General features: G+C 50.4%; 12 protein-coding genes across 12 annotated transcripts; 3 read left to right on the plus strand and 9 right to left on the minus strand.

The window, feature by feature from the left end:
- Window positions 1–64: 64 nt before the first annotated feature.
- Window positions 65–1,297, minus strand: N7510_005317 (3' exoribonuclease family protein; the record flags this gene model as incomplete). Its single annotated transcript, XM_056977243.1, has 1 exon — window positions 65–1,297. The coding sequence occupies one exon, from the start codon at window positions 1,295–1,297 to the stop codon at window positions 65–67; it is 1,233 nt and encodes a 410-aa protein (XP_056833275.1).
- A 542-nt stretch (window positions 1,298–1,839) lies between these two features.
- N7510_005318 (uncharacterized protein) lies at window positions 1,840–2,241 on the minus strand (the record flags this gene model as incomplete). Its single annotated transcript, XM_056977244.1, has 1 exon — window positions 1,840–2,241. One exon carries the CDS (start codon window positions 2,239–2,241, stop codon window positions 1,840–1,842), a length of 402 nt encoding a protein of 133 aa, XP_056833276.1.
- Window positions 2,242–3,156: 915 nt separating this feature from the next.
- Window positions 3,157–3,941, minus strand: N7510_005319 (uncharacterized protein; the record flags this gene model as incomplete). Its single annotated transcript, XM_056977245.1, has 3 exons — window positions 3,157–3,448; window positions 3,569–3,749; window positions 3,854–3,941. 3 exons carry the CDS (start codon window positions 3,939–3,941, stop codon window positions 3,157–3,159), a joined length of 561 nt encoding a protein of 186 aa, XP_056833277.1.
- A 1,106-nt stretch (window positions 3,942–5,047) lies between these two features.
- On the minus strand, window positions 5,048–6,010 carry N7510_005320 (uncharacterized protein; the record flags this gene model as incomplete). The annotated part of the gene is made up of 1 exon (XM_056977246.1): window positions 5,048–6,010. The coding sequence occupies one exon, from the start codon at window positions 6,008–6,010 to the stop codon at window positions 5,048–5,050; it is 963 nt and encodes a 320-aa protein (XP_056833278.1).
- Window positions 6,011–7,554: 1,544 nt separating this feature from the next.
- Window positions 7,555–9,933, plus strand: N7510_005321 (putative metalloreductase transmembrane component; the record flags this gene model as incomplete). The annotated part of the gene is made up of 1 exon (XM_056977247.1): window positions 7,555–9,933. The coding sequence occupies one exon, from the start codon at window positions 7,555–7,557 to the stop codon at window positions 9,931–9,933; it is 2,379 nt and encodes a 792-aa protein (XP_056833279.1).
- A 258-nt stretch (window positions 9,934–10,191) lies between these two features.
- N7510_005322 (GNAT family N-acetyltransferase) lies at window positions 10,192–11,250 on the minus strand (the record flags this gene model as incomplete). The annotated part of the gene is made up of 1 exon (XM_056977248.1): window positions 10,192–11,250. One exon carries the CDS (start codon window positions 11,248–11,250, stop codon window positions 10,192–10,194), a length of 1,059 nt encoding a protein of 352 aa, XP_056833280.1.
- Window positions 11,251–11,914: 664 nt separating this feature from the next.
- On the plus strand, window positions 11,915–12,875 carry N7510_005323 (uncharacterized protein; the record flags this gene model as incomplete). The annotated part of the gene is made up of 2 exons (XM_056977249.1): window positions 11,915–11,980; window positions 12,042–12,875. 2 exons carry the CDS (start codon window positions 11,915–11,917, stop codon window positions 12,873–12,875), a joined length of 900 nt encoding a protein of 299 aa, XP_056833281.1.
- Window positions 12,876–13,393: 518 nt separating this feature from the next.
- N7510_005324 (GNAT family N-acetyltransferase) lies at window positions 13,394–14,212 on the plus strand (the record flags this gene model as incomplete). Its single annotated transcript, XM_056977250.1, has 2 exons — window positions 13,394–13,892; window positions 13,956–14,212. The coding sequence occupies 2 exons, from the start codon at window positions 13,394–13,396 to the stop codon at window positions 14,210–14,212; spliced, it is 756 nt and encodes a 251-aa protein (XP_056833282.1).
- Window positions 14,213–14,307: 95 nt separating this feature from the next.
- Window positions 14,308–15,633, minus strand: N7510_005325 (uncharacterized protein; the record flags this gene model as incomplete). The annotated part of the gene is made up of 1 exon (XM_056977251.1): window positions 14,308–15,633. The coding sequence occupies one exon, from the start codon at window positions 15,631–15,633 to the stop codon at window positions 14,308–14,310; it is 1,326 nt and encodes a 441-aa protein (XP_056833283.1).
- A 137-nt stretch (window positions 15,634–15,770) lies between these two features.
- On the minus strand, window positions 15,771–16,733 carry N7510_005326 (alpha/beta fold hydrolase; the record flags this gene model as incomplete). The annotated part of the gene is made up of 1 exon (XM_056977252.1): window positions 15,771–16,733. One exon carries the CDS (start codon window positions 16,731–16,733, stop codon window positions 15,771–15,773), a length of 963 nt encoding a protein of 320 aa, XP_056833284.1.
- Window positions 16,734–17,816: 1,083 nt separating this feature from the next.
- N7510_005327 (uncharacterized protein) lies at window positions 17,817–19,568 on the minus strand (the record flags this gene model as incomplete). The annotated part of the gene is made up of 4 exons (XM_056977253.1): window positions 17,817–18,139; window positions 18,598–18,800; window positions 18,857–19,010; window positions 19,442–19,568. 4 exons carry the CDS (start codon window positions 19,566–19,568, stop codon window positions 17,817–17,819), a joined length of 807 nt encoding a protein of 268 aa, XP_056833285.1.
- A 209-nt stretch (window positions 19,569–19,777) lies between these two features.
- On the minus strand, window positions 19,778–20,152 carry N7510_005328 (uncharacterized protein; the record flags this gene model as incomplete). The annotated part of the gene is made up of 1 exon (XM_056977254.1): window positions 19,778–20,152. The coding sequence occupies one exon, from the start codon at window positions 20,150–20,152 to the stop codon at window positions 19,778–19,780; it is 375 nt and encodes a 124-aa protein (XP_056833286.1).
- Window positions 20,153–22,179: the final 2,027 nt, after the last annotated feature.

Below are 22,179 nucleotides of genomic sequence, written 5' to 3' on the forward strand. Positions count from 1 at the left end.
CAAGGGCTAATCATAGTATCATTCCTTCGTACATCTGTAACAGACGAAACGCTGAGAGAGTCAATCAGCATTGGTCGAGTATCCGCTTCATCTCGTCCCATCTCCGCGCAGAGATATTCACCAGCTGCCGGAGTTCGTCGCTATCGACCGTCCAACCACCATGTTTCTCCATCTTTAGAACAACAGTTTTGCCCTTCCCGCCCTTCTCCTTGTCAACAACGACGCAAACTCTCTCCTGACCCAGATTCTCCTCGTAGCCATCCGGGTCTGCCAGGATCCACCTCTGCTGGGATCCCTTCTTCTGGCTCCGAGCTTTCTGCTCTTCAGCATCGGGAATAACAACAGCCCTCCACCCCGCAGCGGCATCTGCCTCAAATACACAGAAGGAGCTAGCCACAGGCAAGCCACGCAAGGATAGTTTACTCGCTTCTGACACGTTATCCGAGCAGAGGATCATCTCGCTGTCGACATCCCACCACGACCTGGGAAGCTTTGTATCGCGTAGAGCAGCCAGCACGGAGGCCCAGGCAGCGTCAAAGGGATTACCGGCTAGCGAAATGATCATGACATCAATGTAGAGAACCCAAAAGCCCTTGATTTCTCGATTTTTGTGATCCTCAACGCCACCACTCGGGTTGGAATCCACATCCATTTGCTCATCGTCGTTGTGACGTTCCAGCTCCTCGGGGCCTAAACTCGGTGGCTGATACCAAATGCGAAGGTCCTCCGCACGCACAAGGCGTGTACTATGAAGCAAGGACAGAAGCTGGTGTGAGAGTGACTGAGCCAAGGCAGAAGGTGGCGCACCTGGAGTAAAACCAGGCGCACAGCCTGTACTCAAGGAAAGGTTCGGAACAAGCAGGTTCAGGTCTTCGATGTGTGCGCGGTCGTCCTCGTCGTCGGCAGCGGTGTCTTCGTACTTCTCGTTTGGTTTCTCGTTGAGCTCAGCCAATCGACGGCGTTTATTGCTAGCCTCAGTGGAGGTTCGTGACACACTCCACGATGCAATATCTTCTGTGCGAAGGATCTCTGCGCGCACGCCGCACACAGCTGTCGTGTCGCCTATGCGCACAACGGCACTGCCATTCGTATGGGTCAGGGAGCCTGCATTGGCGGATGTGACTCGGAATTGTGACGGGGCGCGGCCATTGGCACGGATTGAAGGTTGGTTGCTAGCTGCAGGAGGGGAAAGATGGGCGAGAAGGTAGGCGTGAGGTTGGAGGCGGGCGAAGTGGGATGGTGGTAATGAGAGAGAAGGCGGTACCGGATGGGCTGCTGCCCCTGTTGCTGAGGCCATTTTTGACAATGTACAGCATGGATCGCAGGAATCGCCGTGGGAGAAAAGTCGCGGGCAGAATCATTTGCAAGAGCGGGGCGGTGAAGAATAATATATGCCTGAGGCAGCAAATTTGAGCCTTAACAGACTGTCGCGCCAATGGACTGTTATGCATAGTTTCAGGGAACATGAAATCTGATCGATTGTGTCTGTGCTTTAACTAATGACTTCTTCACCAATTTGCTCACCGTCTAGTAACGTATTTCAATATGCAAGCACTAGTCTACCTCCAGATATCCTTGCTGAGTATTTGTTAACAAAATATCCTCGCGAAAGTTGTATTATTGTGGGCTTTTGGTGTAGACCAGGTAAGAAAGAGTATAGTTTCAATCCATCTCACTTCCATACTGGGCAGAATCTATGTAACATATGAATGCCTTGCTTTCAATAAGTCCTGCCTGAACAGTATTCTCGGCCTTTTCCTTTGGCTATTATCGTACAGCTTGCTAGGGTGAATAGACGCTAGAACCTGTCGGAGAGCGCCCAAAGTCTCGGGAAACCGCTCAGTAACCAGAGTTACAAACATATTCATTGTCCCACCACCCAGGGGCGTTGTTATCAATGATGCCGCCTCCAAGATAGGAATTTGGCACTGAAATGCTCCCGTAGTCGCTGCCCGTGCATGGATCCACGCCGAAATAAGGCAAGACGGCGTCGCTACTAGGCAAGTTCTCGCAACCATCCTGGAAGGGTCCGTAAGTATCCCATGTCCAGGTACAGACGCGAGCAGCACTTATGCAGCTGGCCGCGGAAGGATCGGTGGGGTCTAGACTCGGGGCGCAACCCCCGTTCGAACCGCAGGTCTGCGTGCATTGCAAGCCGGAAGAAAACAAAATCTGACCAGTCGTGAGAGGGTTGCTACCACCAATGAGCTGTTGTAAAACACTGCTCTGGTTGGTTTGCATGTTGTTGGGATCCACAAGACTGTAGGTATCCGTCCCATCGAAGAAGTAGCTGCCACAGATACCATTGCTATCATAGCCGTCCTCGCAGCCGGTATCCCCTGCCAAAATGTTAGCATATAACCGATGCCTGCCTCAGAATGCGTTCACAACGACAACAAGGTCTCTAGAGAGGGGCTATATGATGGGAACTAACATTGTAAATTGCCGCCTTCCTGGAGGCTGTGGACATCCAAGGCTTCGGCGCGTGTCACAGCCCAGTTGAGCTCATTAAGGCAGGCGGATGCAACATAAGCGCCAACTGACTGTGCGATAGTAGTAGTCAGACTGTCCAGCGATGGACGATCACCGGATAAGGGAGTATTCTGGTTCCTAAATGAATGGACGGAAAGTCAGCGAATGCCGCCAGACAAGCACAGCGCCGCATATTGTGCTCAGAGTACATGCGAATGGTGCACTTCTCTCAGCGCTGGAAAGACCTCTCCTGCCCGTTTTGACTTACAGGGGAATGAAGGCAGAAATGTTATTCTGAACAAGGGGAAGACCTTGCCCGATTGATTGCTGCCATGTAGATGTGAATTTGCCGAGTTCTCCCGCGACGTCTGCCCAATCAGTGACATCTCCATCAATATCGCCAGGAGGGAAAAGGAGACCATGCAGGAGCGTAGACGTTTGAGGTACAGATCGGAGGAATGCCTTGACAAGAACACTGCCTTCAGAGTACCTGCAAGAATGCAAGATGGTCAGCAGTGAAAGGCGGTTTGAAATCTTGGAAGATATTTCAATTTCCCGAGTATACGTACAGGCTCAGACCGAACGTCAGTGCATCGAAGACATACTCCCATGGGCTTGTCGAATCACTGGGGGGATCAAGTGTAGTAACCTGCTTACAATCAGCCCATGTCTCAGGACGGCGATTTACTCAATGGTATGACTGACGATGCTTCCGATGGCGTCAGAAACGGGGCCCGACGCATCGCCGATGGCATTGAACAAGTCCAGGAAAAGGCCTTGTGTATTCCAGATGCACCACGTGACGTAGAAATTCTGCACATTATTGAAGCCCGTGAAGTCTTTCCAGTATGGTTGACTGCAGGCCGGGTCGGTGTTGAGCTGATCGCATTTAGACGGCGAGTACGGCGTCATCTTAGCGTACCAGCAATCGGCGAATCCATCGTAGCTTCCACAATCGCCTTCGTTGGTATTCCACCTGATTTGTAGTCAGCAAATGTCCCTTACTCGGAACGGACATCTTGGGCTCCTCCAGAATGTCTTACAGCATCAGAGTTGTCTGATACTTCGGAACCACCCTATCCCTCTATGCACTTACCAGTTTATTATGAAGTCAGGAAGGTCGAGCGCATTGAAACAAGAGGCGTCAGGATTGCCGCCTGCTGCGCATTGCGTAGGAACTGGCGATGGGCTGGCTGTGCCAGTACTGACAGCGATGCTGGTAGATGTCCCCACCTCGCATGTGTATGTGGCGCTGCCGTCCGATCCAACAGTGGACCCTACTCCGGCTCCCCAGCCGTCGTTGCAACTGTCGAAGCATGCGAAGTCAGAAGATATATTATAACGCAAATGAAGTCTTGAAGCGACCTTGTAGGCTTTGTACTTACGAACAAGCGATAGTTGATGCTAGAGTAACGGGAGAGCTCAGTGGATCTAAGAATGTAGTAGCGCTTTGAGAAACAAGAGTGCATGATGTGATTGGCGGTGCAGTTGGCGCCGTTATCGACGCAGGAGCTGTTGAAGAAACAGTGGTTGGGGTAACAGTTGTGGCGGCGCTGCTAGCTGATGTACTAGCAACGATACTGCTTGCCATCCTCGCCGCAAGAGCAGCCCGTGCTATGAATGCCATCTCGATTGCGGTAGTCTTGTCACGGTCAGAAACGAAGAGTACGAGTTGCTTGCATCCATTCTATGTTCGCAGGACATCATTTTATATTTACTTCCCATTTGCTTACCCAAATGCAACGCTACGAGAGTACACAAGGCTACGAGAAGACGATCTTTTCTCGGGCGGCTGCTGTTTGGAGACTTGATATACATAGTCAGGAACAATTGTTGGAAGGCCTTAAAATTTTTCTAAATGAATTGTCATGACATGTTGCATGTGCCCAGAATTAAGATGTGATTGGAGGATTCATCCTGTTTACAGCCTCATGCATCGGCCATTTATTTAAACCATTTGGGTGACGAATTTAGCCTTGCGATAATTTTGATCTAGCGTGTGTTTCGTGTTCCATGGCATTAGACTTGAAGGATGGCCAAAGACATGTGTATGCCACTAAGAGCTACACGTGCACAATTAAAGGGACATAATAGCTTTGAACCTGTCGATTTAATTATAGAAATGGCCCCTTGCCCCACCAAGATGCATCTTGGGGCTACAATCCCGGCTTCTGCATTTAGTGCACGATTTTGGAATTGATTTGAGGCCGATTTGTAGCTATTTTACCCCGGCCAGCGCTGTGCGCTTCGCGAGTTCCGGCCTAGTATTCGGTTCAGAGTTTCTGATTGACTGATGGGGGGTCCCTCCACACGGGGCATTTTAATATCTGAACATAGTATCGAATAAGATTTAACAAGACAAAATATAGTACCCTTTGCGACAACCATCTGAGAAGCCCGAGATCATTGGATTGAAGAAGACTAGTGAGTTTTTTTTCGAATAGCCATTGGTACAACACAATTCAAAATGCTCAAGACCATCTGTTATGTATAAGACCAGATGCGAGGCAATTGAAAGATCACAGTACCAACAAGGGGAATGTAAAAGACTTGCAAGCCCAAAAGTGACAGGCTTTTATGAGACGCCCAGTCCATTCGCCCTTTTTCCAGAGTCCTGTTTGCGAAACCGTCGCCACAGCAGAAATCCGACCATCGTAAAAACTGTGAGAGGTACTGCGAATGCCAGGTAAAGCCACCAGAGACGAGAGACAACAAACAAAGGCTCACTATTATCGGTCGAAGTATCCAAAGCGATCAGATTGGTTCCAAAAAGACTACATACAAACGTGGCCGGGAGATAGAGCAGTGTCATCCCTGCGATGATCTTCATAGATACGCTGTCTTTGCGTGCATCTCGGGCAATGTTCGCACTTTCCGTGGCAATCTTTAGATTGATTGTGCTATCATGGCCCGTGATGAGATTGTACAAAAGCGTAACGAAATTGCTGGTTCTTCTTTGCAAATTCATGATCTGGGAGTGGCGGTCATCGCACAAGTTGTGGAGCATAAGCAGGTCGTCACGGACCCTCTGATGCGTTGTGCGGTCAAGATCTGTTCCATGAAGCTCGGCCAATTGTCCAAGGCGCTCGTGATCTCGGAGAAGGCGGCCAATGTTAGATGCGTCGCGTTGATTGTTGTGCTCTAAGGTTATCAAGTTCCGCGACATCTTCTGTAGCAGCTGAATATACCTTAAGAACCGATCCGAACCCGTCACTTCAAAAATTGATCCTCGGTGGAGTTGGGTCTCGATCCATAGCAACCATTTGATCAGATTGTTCAGCTCGGTGTTTCGGGACGAAAGGACATAGAAAATGACCACGGAGTGAAGGATTAGAGGGTGTAAGGGCTCTCCGTGCTTGGAGATACCTAGCTGCTCCTCAACGCATGGGCTTTTTTGGGAGGATCCCTTGAATCTCTCACTAATTGCGTAAATGAGATCGCGTAAATCACCTTTGGACTTCGGCAGAATGTAGAAGGTGTGTCCGGTTAGAGGATCATAGCGGAAATAGATAGGCTCGTATTGATGACGAAGCTTCATATCGGTTGGTCCACTCGAGCTAACACTAGGGCTACTGTCTAAAGGGCTAGTGTCGTTCGCCGTGTATGACAGATTCTCGCTAATGTTGTAGCAAATTTCAGTGAGCTTGTCAGTGGCTAAGACATTTTGCACATTTCGATGTAGAACTCACCGAGGCATAGGTGTCCATTAATTTCTAAGCATCGACTATGGTAGCTGGAGAGCAACGGGGAAGACAAAAGAGCGACATCGTCCAAGTCCACATCCCAAAATATCTTGAATAGTTTCTGGATCTCGCACTGGTCTTCCGGAAATGTGCCCTGTTCGCTCAATAATCTTGATTTTATAAGCTTCATGCACTGCAAAGGGGACCCAACATACATTACACTAATTAACCCGGTTTTCTTGATCTCTAGTGGCGCTTCTGACTGTAAACGACTCTCAAAATCATGGGTATCTATATTACATTAGCTTCAATCGCATCGAGTTCGAAGCTTAGTACCTTGATCCAGGATCACCATCAAGGCATCGCGAGTTGAAGAAGTCGAATAAAATCCGGACCGTCCCTGACACAGGAAGAGGGCGTTTTCCAACACGGATCTGAAGTAGTTGTTTGGCATGTTCTGCTTAAGGGGCGGTTATGCAAATAATTCTTAAATATGTATTTTCTAATGATGTATGGCGCTAAAAGAAGGCATGGCAACTGACAAGAGGAACAGGAAGAACTCGAGTTCGTTCGAGCTGTGGCGTAAGCGGGGATGCCAGGCGATTGTGGGGTCCGCGTTCTACGTATTCTCGTTTGGGTAAGATGGGCACTGTGGAGGTATAACTGGTTTCGAAGACTACTGTAATGGAAAGGTTATACAAATAACGTAAATTCTCTTAATCTGCCAGTAGAGTTACATAAAGGCGGTTATCTGCGAGATTTCCATTTTTAGAGCTATGAACGTCAGCTCGGAGCTAATAACTCACCTAGGCAATAAGCTGTACTGAATGCATCGTCCGTCCAAACAGCATTATCCACTAGACCGTTATCCACTGAAGCGTTCTCGATTAAAATGTCCAACTTGCCATTGCACATAGCACTGTGTTGGGTGATTGACTCCTTCAGTGATTATTCAGTGCTCGGCGCTAATGCGGTCCCGTCACCCCAATCACCGAGGGCGCCATGCTGATTGGCTTCGCGGGCGCTAGTCCATCACGCATCACTGGCACTCGACTCGATGCTCAGCGACTCGCCCATGCGGCCTCAAGGCCGTGGCTTCTATTTTTGTGTATGCCCGTCACACTGTGTGACCCCCGCTTCCTGCCGTACATCAAGCACAAATCTTCCGCTTCTTTTCTTTTCTTTTCTGTCTCTCCAATCTCCAGTCGGTATACTTCAGGTTGACCGGACACCGAGGCCATGAGCTTGGTGCAGCTATAGCAAAGGAGGGAGCGCCAGTTACTCGAAAGGTCGGTCAGTCATACTGCGCAACAATTCTAAGTCTCTGCTGACGGGATTCCTCCAGAAGACGAACTTCTAGCTGTTGTGAAGGCTGGGCCCTCACCAAATCGCCTGCAAAATGAATTCAATCGTTACTCTCGCAAAGCGCCTCAATGTGCCCATCACGGCCTCGATCACCGCAGCGGACCAGCGGGAAATGAATCGGGATCCGTGGGCCAAATCATGGAAGTATGGTGTTGGATTTGTTTACTTCGCAGTCGTGCTGCTGGCCTTCACCACTGCCATTCGATTCTTTCATATTTGGGGCGACAAAATTCGCGTTGCCTTGTACCGGGAAAGCAACCCGCAGCCCGTTGCCCAGCATCAACAACCTAACTCGGATGGATATTCACCCTCCAGTGCTACGACGGACAATTCCACAGCACAGTTCTTCCCCCAGCAGGCTGCTCCAACGCCCGCGTCCAGAAGAGAGGAGTCGTTCATTTCGAAGATCGTCCCGGTGAATAAGGCTATTGCGCTTTCGCGATGGATCTTCTACCGGCCGATCCCAACGATCAGGATCGGGAAGATGGAATTTGTCTTTCCATCGCTGGCTGTAACGGTGATTATTCTGGCGGCGTTGATATTTGTCACGCTCTACTGCTTTCTTCCACAACCATTGTACTTCTGGTCAATCAAGCTCGGGTCACCACCACTGGCCATTCGGGCGGGCATGCTCGCAGTGGCTATGGTGCCGTGGATTGTTGCGCTCGCCACCAAGGCGAACTTTATCAGCATGCTCACGGGCCTCAGTGCTGAGCGGCTGAATGGATTGCACCGCTGGTCTGCGTATCTCTGCCTCTTTCTCAGTCTGGTCCACACGGTTCCGTTCTACGTGACTCCAGTCTGGAACAACCCGACCGCTTATACCAACTACCGCCTGCTTTTTGGCACGAACATTTACATCTATGGGACCGGCGTTGCGGCGCTGGTGCCCTTGCTAATTCTGTGTGTTCACTCGCTTCCTTTCCTACGCCACAAGTTGTACGAGCTTTTCATCGTAATCCATATCCCGGTGTCGTTCATCTTCGTGGCTATGCTCTTCTGGCATACCATGAACTTCCTCAGTTCATGGGCCTATTTGTGGACCACCATCGTCATCTGGGTTGTGTCATACATAATCAGGCTGTTCTACCTGAACTGGTCAAACCCCTTCCATACAAAATCTTTCATGATCGGCGAGGAGTCGGCCTTGACACTTCTGCCACAGAATGCAATCAAGGTCACCATTCCAACGAGACTACGCTGGCGACCTGGTCAGTACGTTTACTTGCGCATGCCAGGAATTGCCTTTACCGAAAGTCACCCGTTCACTATCGCGTCGCTCTGCAGCGATGACTTTCCGTCCGCGTGGGGCGAGAAATACCGCGACATGACATTGGTTTTCCGTCCGTTCCACGGCTTCACGCGCAAGGTGTTCCGGAAGGCACTGACCGGCAGCCCATATAAGACCTACACTGCGCTTCTGGAGGGGCCATACGGCGGCATGCAGCGCGAAATGGCCGCGTTTGACGATGTGATCTTTTTCGCCGGTGGCAGCGGTATCACAGCGATTGCCAGCCAGCTTTTGGATCTCATAAAGAAGATTCGGGACGGCAAAGCGGTGACCAAGTCTGTACGGGTCGTTTGGGCATTGAAGACCCCCGAGACGATGGAGTGGTTCCAGGAGGAGCTGCGCATCTGTCGGGACTATGCACCGCCGAACATCGTCAACTGCCATTTCTTCCTGACAAATATCAAGGACAACCGAGCCAGCCGTGATCTCGTCCAAGAGAAAATCTACGACATGCTGCAGGGTATTGATAAGCGCAACTCGGCGTATATCCGTGAAGAAGCTGGCGGGGACGCTGAGAGGGAGAAGGAACTGCGTCGCGAGAATGAGGATGGTCTCGCTGCGCTGCCTAATGCATACATGGCTTCCCACATTGCCCCTACTAGGCAGCACTTCCAGCAGCCACAGTTCCAAGAAGCTCAGATTCAACTAGCGCAGTTCCAGCAAGCGCAGTTCCAACAAGCTCAGTTCCAGCAGTTCCAGCAGCCTGCAATTCCAAAGGCATACTACGCCCAATCCGAGCACCAAGTACCATCACCAGGATACATTCCCCCCAGTCCCACCAACGGAGCCCAAGTTCCCTTTGACTTTGGCTTCGCAGCCCAGCCGTCACCTTACGCTGCCTCGCCAGCACAGCCCTCACCCCAGAGGACACCACCGCGCTTCGCCTATCTCCAACCATCCCAGAGACGAGAGAATTGGCGGACGGACTACTTCCGGCCCAACATCCCAGAGATGCTGAACGAGTTCTCGACCAGCTTTGGTCGCCGCGCCTGCGTGTTTGTCTGTGGACCGCCCAGCATGCGAGTCCAGGTGGCCAATACGGTGGCCAAGCTGCAGCTGAAGGTGTTGGCTGATTCATCCAAGGATGAAATCTTCTTGCATGCGGAGAACTATAATATCTGATTTCGGTGCGATTGCATCTTGTTTATATAATCTCTTCGTTCCTGTTGTTGGGATGCATTTCCTTGTCTTGCTGTTCGATATATATTATACCCTCTGAGTTTCAGGATTTGAGATCTTGAATGTCATAAACGATCTATTCAATTATGGGGCAGCTCAATTGATCTATGTAGCTATGCATCAAAAATCAGTACGACTCCAAAGCAAAGCAACGATTCTCGAAAGGGTATCCAAGGTAACACAGAGCGCAATGCAAATCAGTCACCGCCGCGAGGCCGACTGGTGCTCATCCTCCTCTGCCTTCCTCTTCCTCGAGCCTGGATCATCCCTGTCCCAAACCCGGGACTCGTTTAATGGCTGCACGCCATGGTCACCTTCGTCGCCATCCTCAGCCTCGACCTTCTCCCAATCTTCATCATCTGGGTCATTGGGCAATGTAGTGTTGCATGTATCATCACCCATTGCAGACGTATGTTCATCTTCTTCGGACCACTGTACAGCTAACCGGACGATTCTCGCTCCAGATGGCTGCAACCGACGATAGTATCCCTCGACTACAGCAGATTCAACTTGAAAACCTCGCGCAATGTACCAGTTCAATCCTTCCTCGTTCGCCTCGTGGACATGTGCAGTCACGCTGCGGATGTTGTAATGTTTCACTAGCTCCGAGACTCTATATTTGCCTTCTGAGTCTGGCGGCGAAGCGAAAAGCAATGAATTCAACAATGAAGCAGCCACGCCGTGCCCCCGGTATGGAGAGAGAAGGTGCAGAGTTTGGATGTAGAGGTTTGTCGGCTGGTGAGTCTGCTCTTCGGTCGACGGAGACACTCTCTCCAGGCGGCAGCGGATCCCGCCGATCACCTTGTCTGTCCCCGCTGACGCACTGGACCCAAGAGCTACCGATGCAGGCGTGGACGCTGGAGCTGACACGACAGGATGGTCATGGTAAATGGCGACGCGCGACAGAGACGTAATAACGGGGTCTGTGATCGTGGCAGTATAGAAGGAGCTGGGGTAACGGATTGGAAGGAGCAGACCCGTAATCCGGGTCAGGGAAGGGATATGTGCAGTCCGGATAGACTCGACCGTAATATGTGGATGAGGAGTCACGTAGCCAGAGGGAATCGAATGTGGATATGGCTGGAAGGCCTGCTCCTGTGCAGGTGTCTTCGGCTTGGATGCCGCCGCGACAGCCGATTGAGGCGGGTGGAGCGGCGGCGGGTGGATGGGAGGCCTGGTCGTCGCTCTGCCAGCGCCTGGAGGGGGCGATGCAGGCGAGGGGGACGACCGAGACTGCTTAGCGAAGAACTGGTAGGCCATGGGCAGGAGGTATGTAACTAGCGAAGAGAGAGAACAAGAAGAGGATTATTGAATGCGGAGTTGGCGATAAGATAAGAACGACAGCGAGACTGACCCGACTCGACTTGGACAACTTCACGCCTAGCCTTCGCCCCAGCAGTTATTCGTCCCCCCCGGCATCGTCACCGAGCAGGCATTCCCCGTGAGTTATTTCCTCTGCCATGCCCGATTGAGTCGGTGTCTATCCGGGATTGGTGCATCGATAATATTTCGGGGCTTCAGGCTCTTGCTTTGCGCGGCTCCCATTCAGGGCTCCGATTCATCTACCCCCGACATTTACTGACACTCTCCGAACAGGCCTGCCTCGACACTCCCTGCCAATTGTCTTTCCCTTCTTTTTCCTATGTTTGTTACCTTGCGCCTTACCCGACCCACTCGGAGCCCCGTTTTCTCTTGCGCCAAAGGGCACCCGCACCCTGCGCCGACCTCGCTTTGCCGTCAGTATATGGAGACATAGACACCGCCGACTTGAATCGACTGGACCGCCCGGGCACGAGGGGGCTTGACTGTGTCGCGGGCAGACACAGCCATTTGCCGTAGGAACGGACAACCGAGGTTGGTACTGGACGGAAAGGGGGGCAAAAGCGAGTTCTGACGTTTCGGCCTTGCAGAAGGACTCTGTGAAATGGCCGAATCCAAGGGCGCTGGTGGCGCCAGGCCGATCTATCCTGCTGGAACGATCGCCAAAGTGGTATGTTCTTTTTTCTTACTGCGCTGGTGGCGGGCTAGCTCTAATTTCTGTCGTCGTCCAGTCGACCGATATCCTGAACGAAACCTTCCACAATATCATCCATGACCTGGTTTCTAAAGTCCACCGCGAGGAGAAGATTGCACGAATGCGCTCCGCTGTGACCGTTGCGCGTCAGAAGGCGGAGGCGACGGTTGATGTGTCGGACGAGAATGGAGTAGACCCGAAGAAGGAAGAAGTTGTTGAGCAGAAGAACGTGGCGGACCTACAGTTGGAGACGGAGGGAGCCATATTCGATAGGGGCAAGGTTTTTCTGAAGGGCAATCCGCTGCACACCACGAAACAGATCATCTGTCCGGAGTGTCGCCTACCACGCCTGCTATACCCGCCCACCGGGTCCAATGCAGTCCCGCCACCAGATCCGCACGCCGAATACTGTCAGAATCAGCCATTGGTCACGGTGCCAGGTCACGACGTGCACGGGAAACTGTTCTCAGTGATGCCGAACCCGAAAAAGAAGAAAGAAGATGATACGATCCCCACCGTTCCAACCAATAAGTGTCCTATTTGCCCGCGCTATTTTGTGATCAGCCGTCTGGCGCAGCACATGGACCGGTGCATGAATATCTCCGGACGGGGCAGCGCGCGCAACCAGACCCCAACCGACAGCAGTGCGGGCGCGGGCAGCGGCGCCAGCAGCCCAACCTCCTCGGCATCAAAACGCGCGCATGCGGATGACGAGGATGGGAGTCCCAGCCCGACCAAGAAGAAAAAGCTGAACGCGCCCAAGAAGAACGCGACCACCAAACCGGGTCCCAGCAAGCTCAAGAACTCGTTCACGGTCGAAGACAATGACGATGATCTCAACAGCGAGAATGCAGACACCGTCGACATCTGATGTTGATCGTTCGGGTGTAATTGGCGTTTTTTTAATTCCCTTTTGGACTTTTTGTCTTTTGTGTCTCATGGATCTATCCGATGGCGTTTGGGCGGATGGGATTTTGCATAGATGATCGGGGCGGGTTGTACAATACTTCTAGGTACATCATCATACACTTCAAGCCGTGTAGAATGCTGTTTCTTTTCATCTGCGGGGCTCTGCCGACTTTCACATTTTAGCCAACTAGAGGTAGACTGAGACATGTCCGGCTGCATGTTTTGCGGAAAGTACGATCTGGATAAGTCAAGCGACCCGCATGCAACGTAGTAGGTCGTATCTCCTTAGGGAATTAACACTCGAAAGCCTCCTTTTGTCCTTTCGGGTTGGCCTGCTCGGGGCGGAGTGACTCACGGGTTAGGCGAGCCGAGATGACTCTATTCGGCCTGAGAAAAGGCATATAAGCCTCCAATTCCCCACAGAAAACCACTCCATGTCTCACGGCCAATGGTCCCCACTAGACAAATCAGCCAGCCAAAATGCCCGTCCACTACAACACCCACACAAAAGAGCCCTACCTCCGCTTACCGACACCCTTATCCAATATCATCATCACCCCCCACCGACTAAGCCAACTAGAAGAAACCGTCGCCGCACAAGTCCGGCTCCTCAATGACCCCAAAATCTACCTCAATCTATCGGGTCCACCCTACCCCTATCTCCCCGAACACGGAGAGGAATGGGTGAAGATGAAATGCGCAGAGGCAGAGCCAGTTCTCGGCACCCTGCGTGCGGAATTCGAGAATCCGGATACCGACAAACAGGTCTTTGATTTCTGTCCCTTCAATGTGATCCGCGAAGTCACAGAGCAGGATCCCGAGACAGGTGATCCCCTGAAGGATGTCATTTTAGGGGATATTGGCGTGGCTCGGTATCCCTTCTATGAAGACGGATATGACACTGAGAAGATGGCTGAGGCGCAGCGTTTGAATAATGAGTTGTCTGCTGGAGATGGGAGGATTGTTTGGGCGATAGGAGGTATGTGGTCTCGACTTTATTGGGAGGTATTACGATTTGCTAGTTACTGATGATCCATTGCAGACTTTCTTTCTCCTTCTCATCACGGTAGGGGGATCATGACTCTTGCCATGAGAACGGTTCTCCAGGACTGGGGTGTGCCACGCATGAACATCCAGATAGTCAAGAGTTGTGCTTTTCTTGAGAATAAAGGCAGTCTCAGAGTCTTCGAGAAGAATAACTTCGAGGTGGTCTGCACTCTGAAGGATTGGGTGCCTGTTTCTGAGAGCAGAGGTGGGGGGACGAAATCGATTGTGATTGTCAACTGGAAGGGCCTGTAATCATGACTTGTTTTTGAGGTTGTTCATCCTTTATTTTGGCTTAAGCGAGCGACGAGGACATACTCAACCAGATGTCTTCTAGATATATATTATTTTCAACCAATATACAGTGCATACTTCGACCACTCCTCATCCTTCTTCAACATCAATATCTCTTCATCACGCAGACAAAGCAAAACGTCAATATCGCCCTGCTCCATTCGTGGCAAGAAGTAAAGAAGGCTTTGGACAGGTTTGGAGGTTGGCCGGCGAATAACGGCCGGCTTACCCAGGAGACCAAATTCCAGAGTGTAGGCACTGACGCCTGCCCAAGAAGACGCATTGATCCAGGTATCCGGATTAAAGCCTTGCACATAATTGAACGTACTCTTATCGGGCTCCGAGTCGATGAGCGTTGCCAGACTGCGCAGGAAGTTCTGGTCTCGGATCTTTTGAAGGTCTTTCCGGAGATATGCTGCCACTGTCTCAAGAGATGATTCCTCTACTTTGCGGAGAGTCATTGCCGAGAATGTTTTCACAGCGAGTTGTCCCATGTACTGTGTCGGGACATTCAAGGTGCGTCTACAGTCCACTGCGCGGGAGAACCCGGTTACGGCGCCTGGCTTGTTATAGAGATGGAGGCGGACTGTGCTGAGACGTTTCCACACAAAGGCACTTAGTGCATCGTCCATTGACGGCGTATTACACATCTCTGTAATAGACCCGAGACTTGCTGCGCTGAAGCGAAAGTGTTGGAATGTCGGACGAGGGCCTGGCGGCGGTGGAGGCCGCAACGGTTTATTCAGAGCAGACGGACAGCGCATTGCGGTATGTTCATACTGGATCTCGTCCTGGCCCAGAAGAGGGAATATGGACCTGCGGTCCCGGTTATTGATCTCGATGGCAGGTTGTGGAAGATCGCCGTTTTGAAGGGATGTGGCCAGAAGCCGAAGGAATTGATCCATGCCGCCCATGTCGAAGATATTATGCTGGGCGGCACAGTCGAGAATGATGCCACTTTTAATCCATGTGGCTGTCAGAGTCAGGACAGACGCAGATTCATCCTCGTAGCTGTCTGGCAGGGTTGTCTCGGCTGATAGCAGCGAACAATCCAGCATATCGCTTGATCCGTTGGTACGGATGATATCGTCGTAGGAAGGACACACATCAGACCGATCCTGGACTTTAAGGATGGCTTCAGTTTCGGTGCATGTATAGATGGTGAAAACACCAGAACATCCAGGACTGGCGTCACGGTTGACGACTCTGCCCGCTAGCCAGGGCAAGGCTGTTGTTAATCGCCGACAGGCCTTTTGCAGGGACTCGACGGCTGATTCTCGGGGCTTTGTGTCGGGATAGTGGAAACATAAAGCAAGATGGGTGTATCCCTTCAGTCGGGGCAGTTGCCCGAAGACATCTCGTGAGCCGGGTAATTCCTCCATGGTGGATTGAGGAGATGAAGTGGAGAGAGCCTGGCCGGAGTAAATTGATCCGCCACGTGAATTGTATACCCCTACGCATATCTTACTGGTCGGTTGTAGATAGTAAATCAATACGATAAAACTGCATTCCTACAATATTATTCTGATGTAGGGACTCGTCCGCGGTTATTCAGATAATCCCAGCCAGCGCATTCCATCGCAAACCCGCAACACCTAGCCAGCCACCCTCTGCTCTGCAGACTCAACTCAATACAATGTGGTGCCATCGGCACAATCCCACATTCTACTCGCGGGCTCGCCGGAAACGCGTCACGGTATTTGTGCACGGCCTCCTGCGTGGAGAGCCAGAGTTCGTCAAATTCACTAATGCCGTACATCACCGGCACCTTGATCGCATGCGAGTACCGATGCCATGAATCAAGCCAAGTCGTATTTATTTCAATCATTTCCTGGATAGGAGTCGGCTTATTGAGGCGCTCAGAAAATTGAGCCACTTGGGGATCGGTGACCTTCATGGCCGGCAGCTGGAGCATTGCAGCGTCCCTGATGACCGTATTGAACTTTGCATGTGTTTGCTCGGTCGAACCAAGCAGACTCAAAAACCTGGCACTGATTTCCAGATTTAGCTCTGCACCAATTCCCGAAGTGATCAGTCCGGCCAAGGGGTACCGGCCACTGTCTTGACCAGCAGCGCTGATAGCCATCATGGCGCCGATGGAGTGCGCCAGAAGGACAACCGCTGTCGCGCCCGACTTTTCTCCAAATTCCTGCCATACGGCAGGGAGAACATAAGAGTTGAGGTATAAGCCTTGCTGGTGCGCGAATGTATCGTCTTTGCGAGGCCCATCGCTAGGAATGGGAGGCTGGAAAGGGTCACTGTCGCCGTAGCCTGGGCGGTCTATAGCCACGACGGGGATGCCTAGGGCCTTTGTGACGGCAGTTATTGAGTACTCGGGGCTGGCATCGAAGTATTCCGAATCATAGCCGCCGCCGTGGATGCAAACAAGCAGAGGTACGAACTTGCTGGAGGATCGATTTTTAGGGACAGAAAAACGGCCAGAGAATTGGCTGTGAGGAAGGTCGATCTTGAAGGACTGCATGGCGAGTAACTAATTATTGATTGTTACTGAGTGAGTTGTCTTAATAGCTAGCTGTTTATTTAAAAATCAGGCGTGCTACGGCAGGCCCCGCAATTTGTTTTCCGACCGAAATAGGTCGGATATTAAGCAATTTACGCGCTATCATTGAATACAGGATGGATCGAAATCAATTTCACCAATGTCTTCTCTCAATTCTCTCTCGAACCCTATCTCGAAACACGCTATCTCGTATCTGGCTTAGCTTTATTTCGTGTATCAAACTGGAAGACGCGCGCGTCGCGCGCATCGGCCCTGAGACGATGAAACGGAAATGCAAGAATGAGAGGTGAAAAGAAATAGTAGAACTATTTGGATTGACTGATGCTTGAACGCACAAGTGAACATGGATTAATGAGGGGGTAGACAAGGTGTCAGGGTACGGGCCCAGTGGTGTACAGAACAGGTATATTAAGAGCTAACCCAGACGGGTATACAGATCAGGCTATCTCAGGTATGTAAACAAGATGCAGCTCAAGGTGCTGCAACATGATCGGCTCTGGCGGAGTTGATACAGGAGGTGAGGGTCACCTGACAGGCATCTCTATGTGATAGGTCTATATGATCTAGGGCCCTTACAGTCTCACACCGTGAGAAAGACCGCAGTGCAGTTTTGGTCAAGCAGCGGTTTTATAACCATTACAAACACGCTAAACATCGTGAACTTCTGGTCCATGCAATTTCAATGCTTTTTTTTTTTTGGTTTTTTATGGTACTGAAAGTCGGTAAAAGCTTTCTTATATGATTTTGTTCTTATGGATTTAGTATGTAAAGAATTCATTTGATATCTATGATGCATCAATCTCCAATCCTTCTGGCATCTTTGGCTTCTTTCGTATTCTCACAGTTCACTGCATACTACTCTCCCCAACTGGAATTCCTTGAAAATATAGGTCATCATCATCATCCCCTGAATGTGAGCTTCTGCTCTGTGGCCTTTTCTGCATTGCCTGCTCACTCTGGGTGGCGAACTGTTCAGATAGTGGCCCATTTACTAACCAATCTTCCTCATCATCTAATCATAATAATAATCTATGCCGAATCTGACTAGTCCGCCTTCCCCAACGCCGCCGAATACCCTTCCGGCCGCACCTGCACATCGACAACCGCCACTGTGCGCTTGCGCCTCACCTCGTCCACCGCCTGTGGCAGCGTCTCGCCCAACTGCCCCCGCCGCTGTACCTGCCCGCCCACCACGGTCGCCCCCAGAGAGGCCACGTTCTGACTCAGATCCGGTGAAGGGTCGTCGATCCGAGTCCCAATCTTTTTCGACAGGCCGGCTACGAGCCCGGGCCATACGCTCCTAGTGAACTTCGTCGTTGAAGAAGGACGCGTTGTTGGCACACGATCACCAGCAGGGTTTGCACGAGCTACCCACTATGGAGCCAGTCAGCGTCGCCAGAAATAAAAAGCCTGATACTGTACAACTTGGCAGGGGTTTTAGGGGAAGTAACTAGATTTAGGCTAGCGTGGTTCAAGATAGGTTTCGGGAAATAAGCTGTGAGTGTATACGGGGGAATCTGTTTTCGAATATAGCAGTACTTGAAACTCTCGTTTCGAGCGTCCTGACGAACACGACATGGTTGTAGGAATCCTCATGCACTTGAATAGCCTAAGAAATGAGGAGCATCATTTGAATTTTGGTAAAGCATCTCGTCTGTAAATGTCAAGTAGATAAAATACAAGACTCAATTAAAAGGCACTCCTCCTTCCTCAATTATAGTACGTATGTCACCCAGAACACAACGGAAAGGCATCAATACTTAAGAGAAGGAAGGGATTAAGGTGATGTCGCCATCGTAGTGGCACTTCTTCGACTCTACAGGACCCGTTGCCGTGCCACATATCCACTTGGTGGCTTGGGTACAACTGTTTCTGTTATCATTGACGGACACGGAGATCTTCTCAGTGCTATTGACCCGTTGTAGCTGAAAGTCAAAAGCGGAGATATCCTTCACGCCGTCTGGAAAGTGGACGTGGTAGGCAAGATCGTTGGTTGTGGCCTTCTCCTGGGGGTTTCCAGGACGATCCCTAGCCATCTTTGTTATTTTAACCATCTAACATGAGCAGACGAGAGAGAAGCATACCAGATAACGTTGGCAATAGTCTGATCGTGGTAGTTAGGGTCGTTGAGATTGAAGGTGATAAATCCCATCTGGTCGTTCTGAGAGGCACTAAGCCCGCTAATAGTGACGACTTTGTCACCTCGCGTAGTAGGTACGGCTAGAGCAGTACCAGTAACTAGCAAAATGGAGTAGATTGTAGTGGTCTTCATTTTTCTCGGGACTTGGATTTCTCAAATAATAGTCAAAAAAGAGTAGAACTTGCGGACGAAGCTGTATTGTTGATTATGGTTGCATTCAATATGGAGATGAACGTGCTCTTATACTCCATCATTCTAATCCTCAAAAATAGTGACACATAGGTAAGACCATGTCTAACTCGGTACTGAAACTAGTGCTGACCGGTCCCCCATGAATCACGCCGCGTAGAGGAACGAATCCAATCAGCGAGGCCGATACAGCCGTCATCTAGGCGTCCCATCATGTGAGTCAAAGAGCCCGGATTGCACCTAGGGCTTTACTCTTTACTCCAACAATCATAATAATAATCTATGCCGAATCTGGCTAGTCCGCCTTCCCCAACGCCGCCGAATACCCTTCCGGCCGCACCTGCACATCGACAACCACCACTGTGCGCTTGCGCCTCACCTCGTCCACCGCCTGTGGCAGCGTCTCGCTCAACTGCCCCCCGCCGCTGTACCCGCCCGCCCACCACGGTCGCCCCCAGAGAGGCCATGTTCTGACTCAGATCCGGTATAGAGCCTCTTTCCTGGTCTACGATAGCAGTCTCTCAAGCCGAAAAAAAGCTCTTTTGTGAAGTCTACCTTCCTTTGCTCGACCTCAAATTTTAACGCGCACATATGGAGCATTAGCCGCCGGATTGTGTCGTGCTTTAGTTTCCTTTGTCGATAATGACAGTTGTCACGAGGACACTTAAAGAGACGTTTAACGCCTGGGCCCATCAGGACATTTACTCAGCGCCTGAACCCAAAATCCGATCCATTCCTCCCTTTGTTGCCTTTCCTTCTCGAATTTGCGCTCGCATCGCATACGAAAGGTTTCGGCGTAGCCATCGTCGACGGCTAGGCGATTTTCATGGTCGTAGTATTCCTCGCTCTCGAAGTCGGGATCGTAGGGCCATTCGAGACTGGCTTCGCCCAGGGGGATGAAGTAGTTGTCGGAGTGCAGGGTACCAGAGGTATGAAAAGCTTGGTCATAGCACATTTCTAAAGTCTCCCGCAGAACGTTGCTGTCATCGCTAGTGCTATTGAGAACATCCTGAGCGATGCTCCTCAATTTATCATCAAAATGCGACAACATTTTTGGCACCAGTGTCCTCGGACCAGCAAGCGATGTTACATAAGCTACAACGTAATGTTCAACTGCATCGCTGAACGTCTCTGTGAGGCTTGCAAGAGCGTTAGCTCTTCTTCTCAGAGAGCTTAGTTGCGCAATGTCCCAGCCTCTCTGAGTATGTGTGCTTTCAGCCAAGGACTCGACTTGGTGCGCATTTATGGCCGTGTCTTCAGCAGATTGTATCAGCGCCCGAATTGCCTCCACGAGATCTGTCTGCCCTACGTTTGGGCGATTAGCGTGTGAGCCAGACAACTCGGTCGTCCTATCTGCATGACCATAGGTGTAGATACGAGCACGAATTTTGTCACTTATGACATGTGCTTCTGTGGAACTTCCGCAGTTCTGCATAAAAGAACGGTCCGCGCTCCCGCGCTTCTCTTCCTTCTTCTTCCTATCTTTGAACTCTCACATAGCTACTGTGATAAGGCAAATCTGATCAGAGGAAAAGATTCTATTCAACAAAAACACTAAATCTAAGGAAGGAAGAAGAGAAAGGAAAGGGAAGAAAACCCAAGCCAACAACATGTTGTAGCGAGTCCTCGCTCAGCTAATCAAATACTTTCCTGACTGCAAGCAGTGTTACTGTACGCAAACAACTAGCGCAAGCACCCTTCCATCTGATCTAGTCCATCACAGCGACTGCAATACACATCATTCTGTCGATCCTGGTATTCGCAATTGAGCTGCGTGATAGAAATTATAAAAGTTCATGCCTGTAAGCAAGACGTGAGGGTAGCTTATTAGGTTTATTGCGAGATAATTGGGATTGTTGGTTTGCTATGCAGTAAGACTCTAGTTCAGGTACTTGGAATCTTTAATTTTCACTAAGCAATTGAGGATCTGGTCCATTCCAGAGGTCACCTATATCTAGTAGTTACAAAAAATGAAGACGATTTAGTGAAGAACGGTGAGACAGCTTACATTTTTAGAGCAATATTTCCGGTGAGAGTCCGAACGTCGACTACTGCGATCATCCTTAAAATCTACCATAGCGGATTTAAGTGTCGCAACTTGAATTTTGTAGTCGGTGAGACAAATTGCTGGCGTGACACAAAAGAGTGTGGAGGGATAAAACGTAACAATGACATAGTGACTAGAGACATTCTGGTGGTAATACATAACAGCGCGTCGCAGTAAAACGACGCGCAAGGTGCAGTGCTCGGAGCAATCATAACAGGATAACGAGTTCAAAGAAGCGGAAATAGCCCTACAACCCTAAAGTCAAGACAGGCCAGTCCGAAGTAGGCAACAATAATGCAGGTACCAGGGTGAGCAGGGGCGAATGTGCGGCGCGCGTGGCAGTACAGTCCATATATAGTTAAGCCACTTCTTTTGCAACGTCTCACGCGCACGTACATCCACGTTGATTAGTTCCTTCCTCTCACTTCGTTCGTTTCAGGGCATTGTATCACGTGAGTTTGGGTATCATAAATAAGGTGAAATACTAGTACCATCAAGACTTCTCTACCTGGTCGCCCTCATAGCTTGCTCCGTGACATCTTCCAGTCATTACCCTCCTCACTCTTGGCAACAACGTTCGCCAAAGTGATGAGGGCAAGCTCTTTCTCTTAGTACGTATTTAGCCAATTTATGATGGCAAGATCGTTCTGGGGAGCTTAGCAAATGAATGAAAATATGGTATATTCAATTTTCTATTTTATCTGCGCATTCACCCTAGCTCGTCCGTTTCCCATTCCAACAATGTTTGACAGACATAATCTGAATGGTTCAGCCCTAATATTTGTTTATGCTTGGCTAAGCAAATTTCCAGCAAACTGATGGCTTCGGCATGGCGAGCTAAAGATTTCAAGGTAAAAGCAAGATTAATCAGGTATTGCCTGCGTATGCGCAAGATAAGATCGTTCTCTCATGCGTCTTCCGCGGTTCAATTGATGCGCCTATGTTCGAAAATCTCGTCGTACAACTTCTCCAGCACTGCGGAAGATGGCCTGAGCCTAAATCTGTACTTGTAATAGACAACCCATCTTTTC

The sequence above is a fragment of the Penicillium lagena genome (assembly GCF_028827675.1).
Source record: "Penicillium lagena strain IBT 129212 chromosome Unknown utg000003l_segment0_segment0, whole genome shotgun sequence".
In the NCBI taxonomy this organism is placed as follows: domain Eukaryota; kingdom Fungi; phylum Ascomycota; class Eurotiomycetes; order Eurotiales; family Aspergillaceae; genus Penicillium; species Penicillium lagena.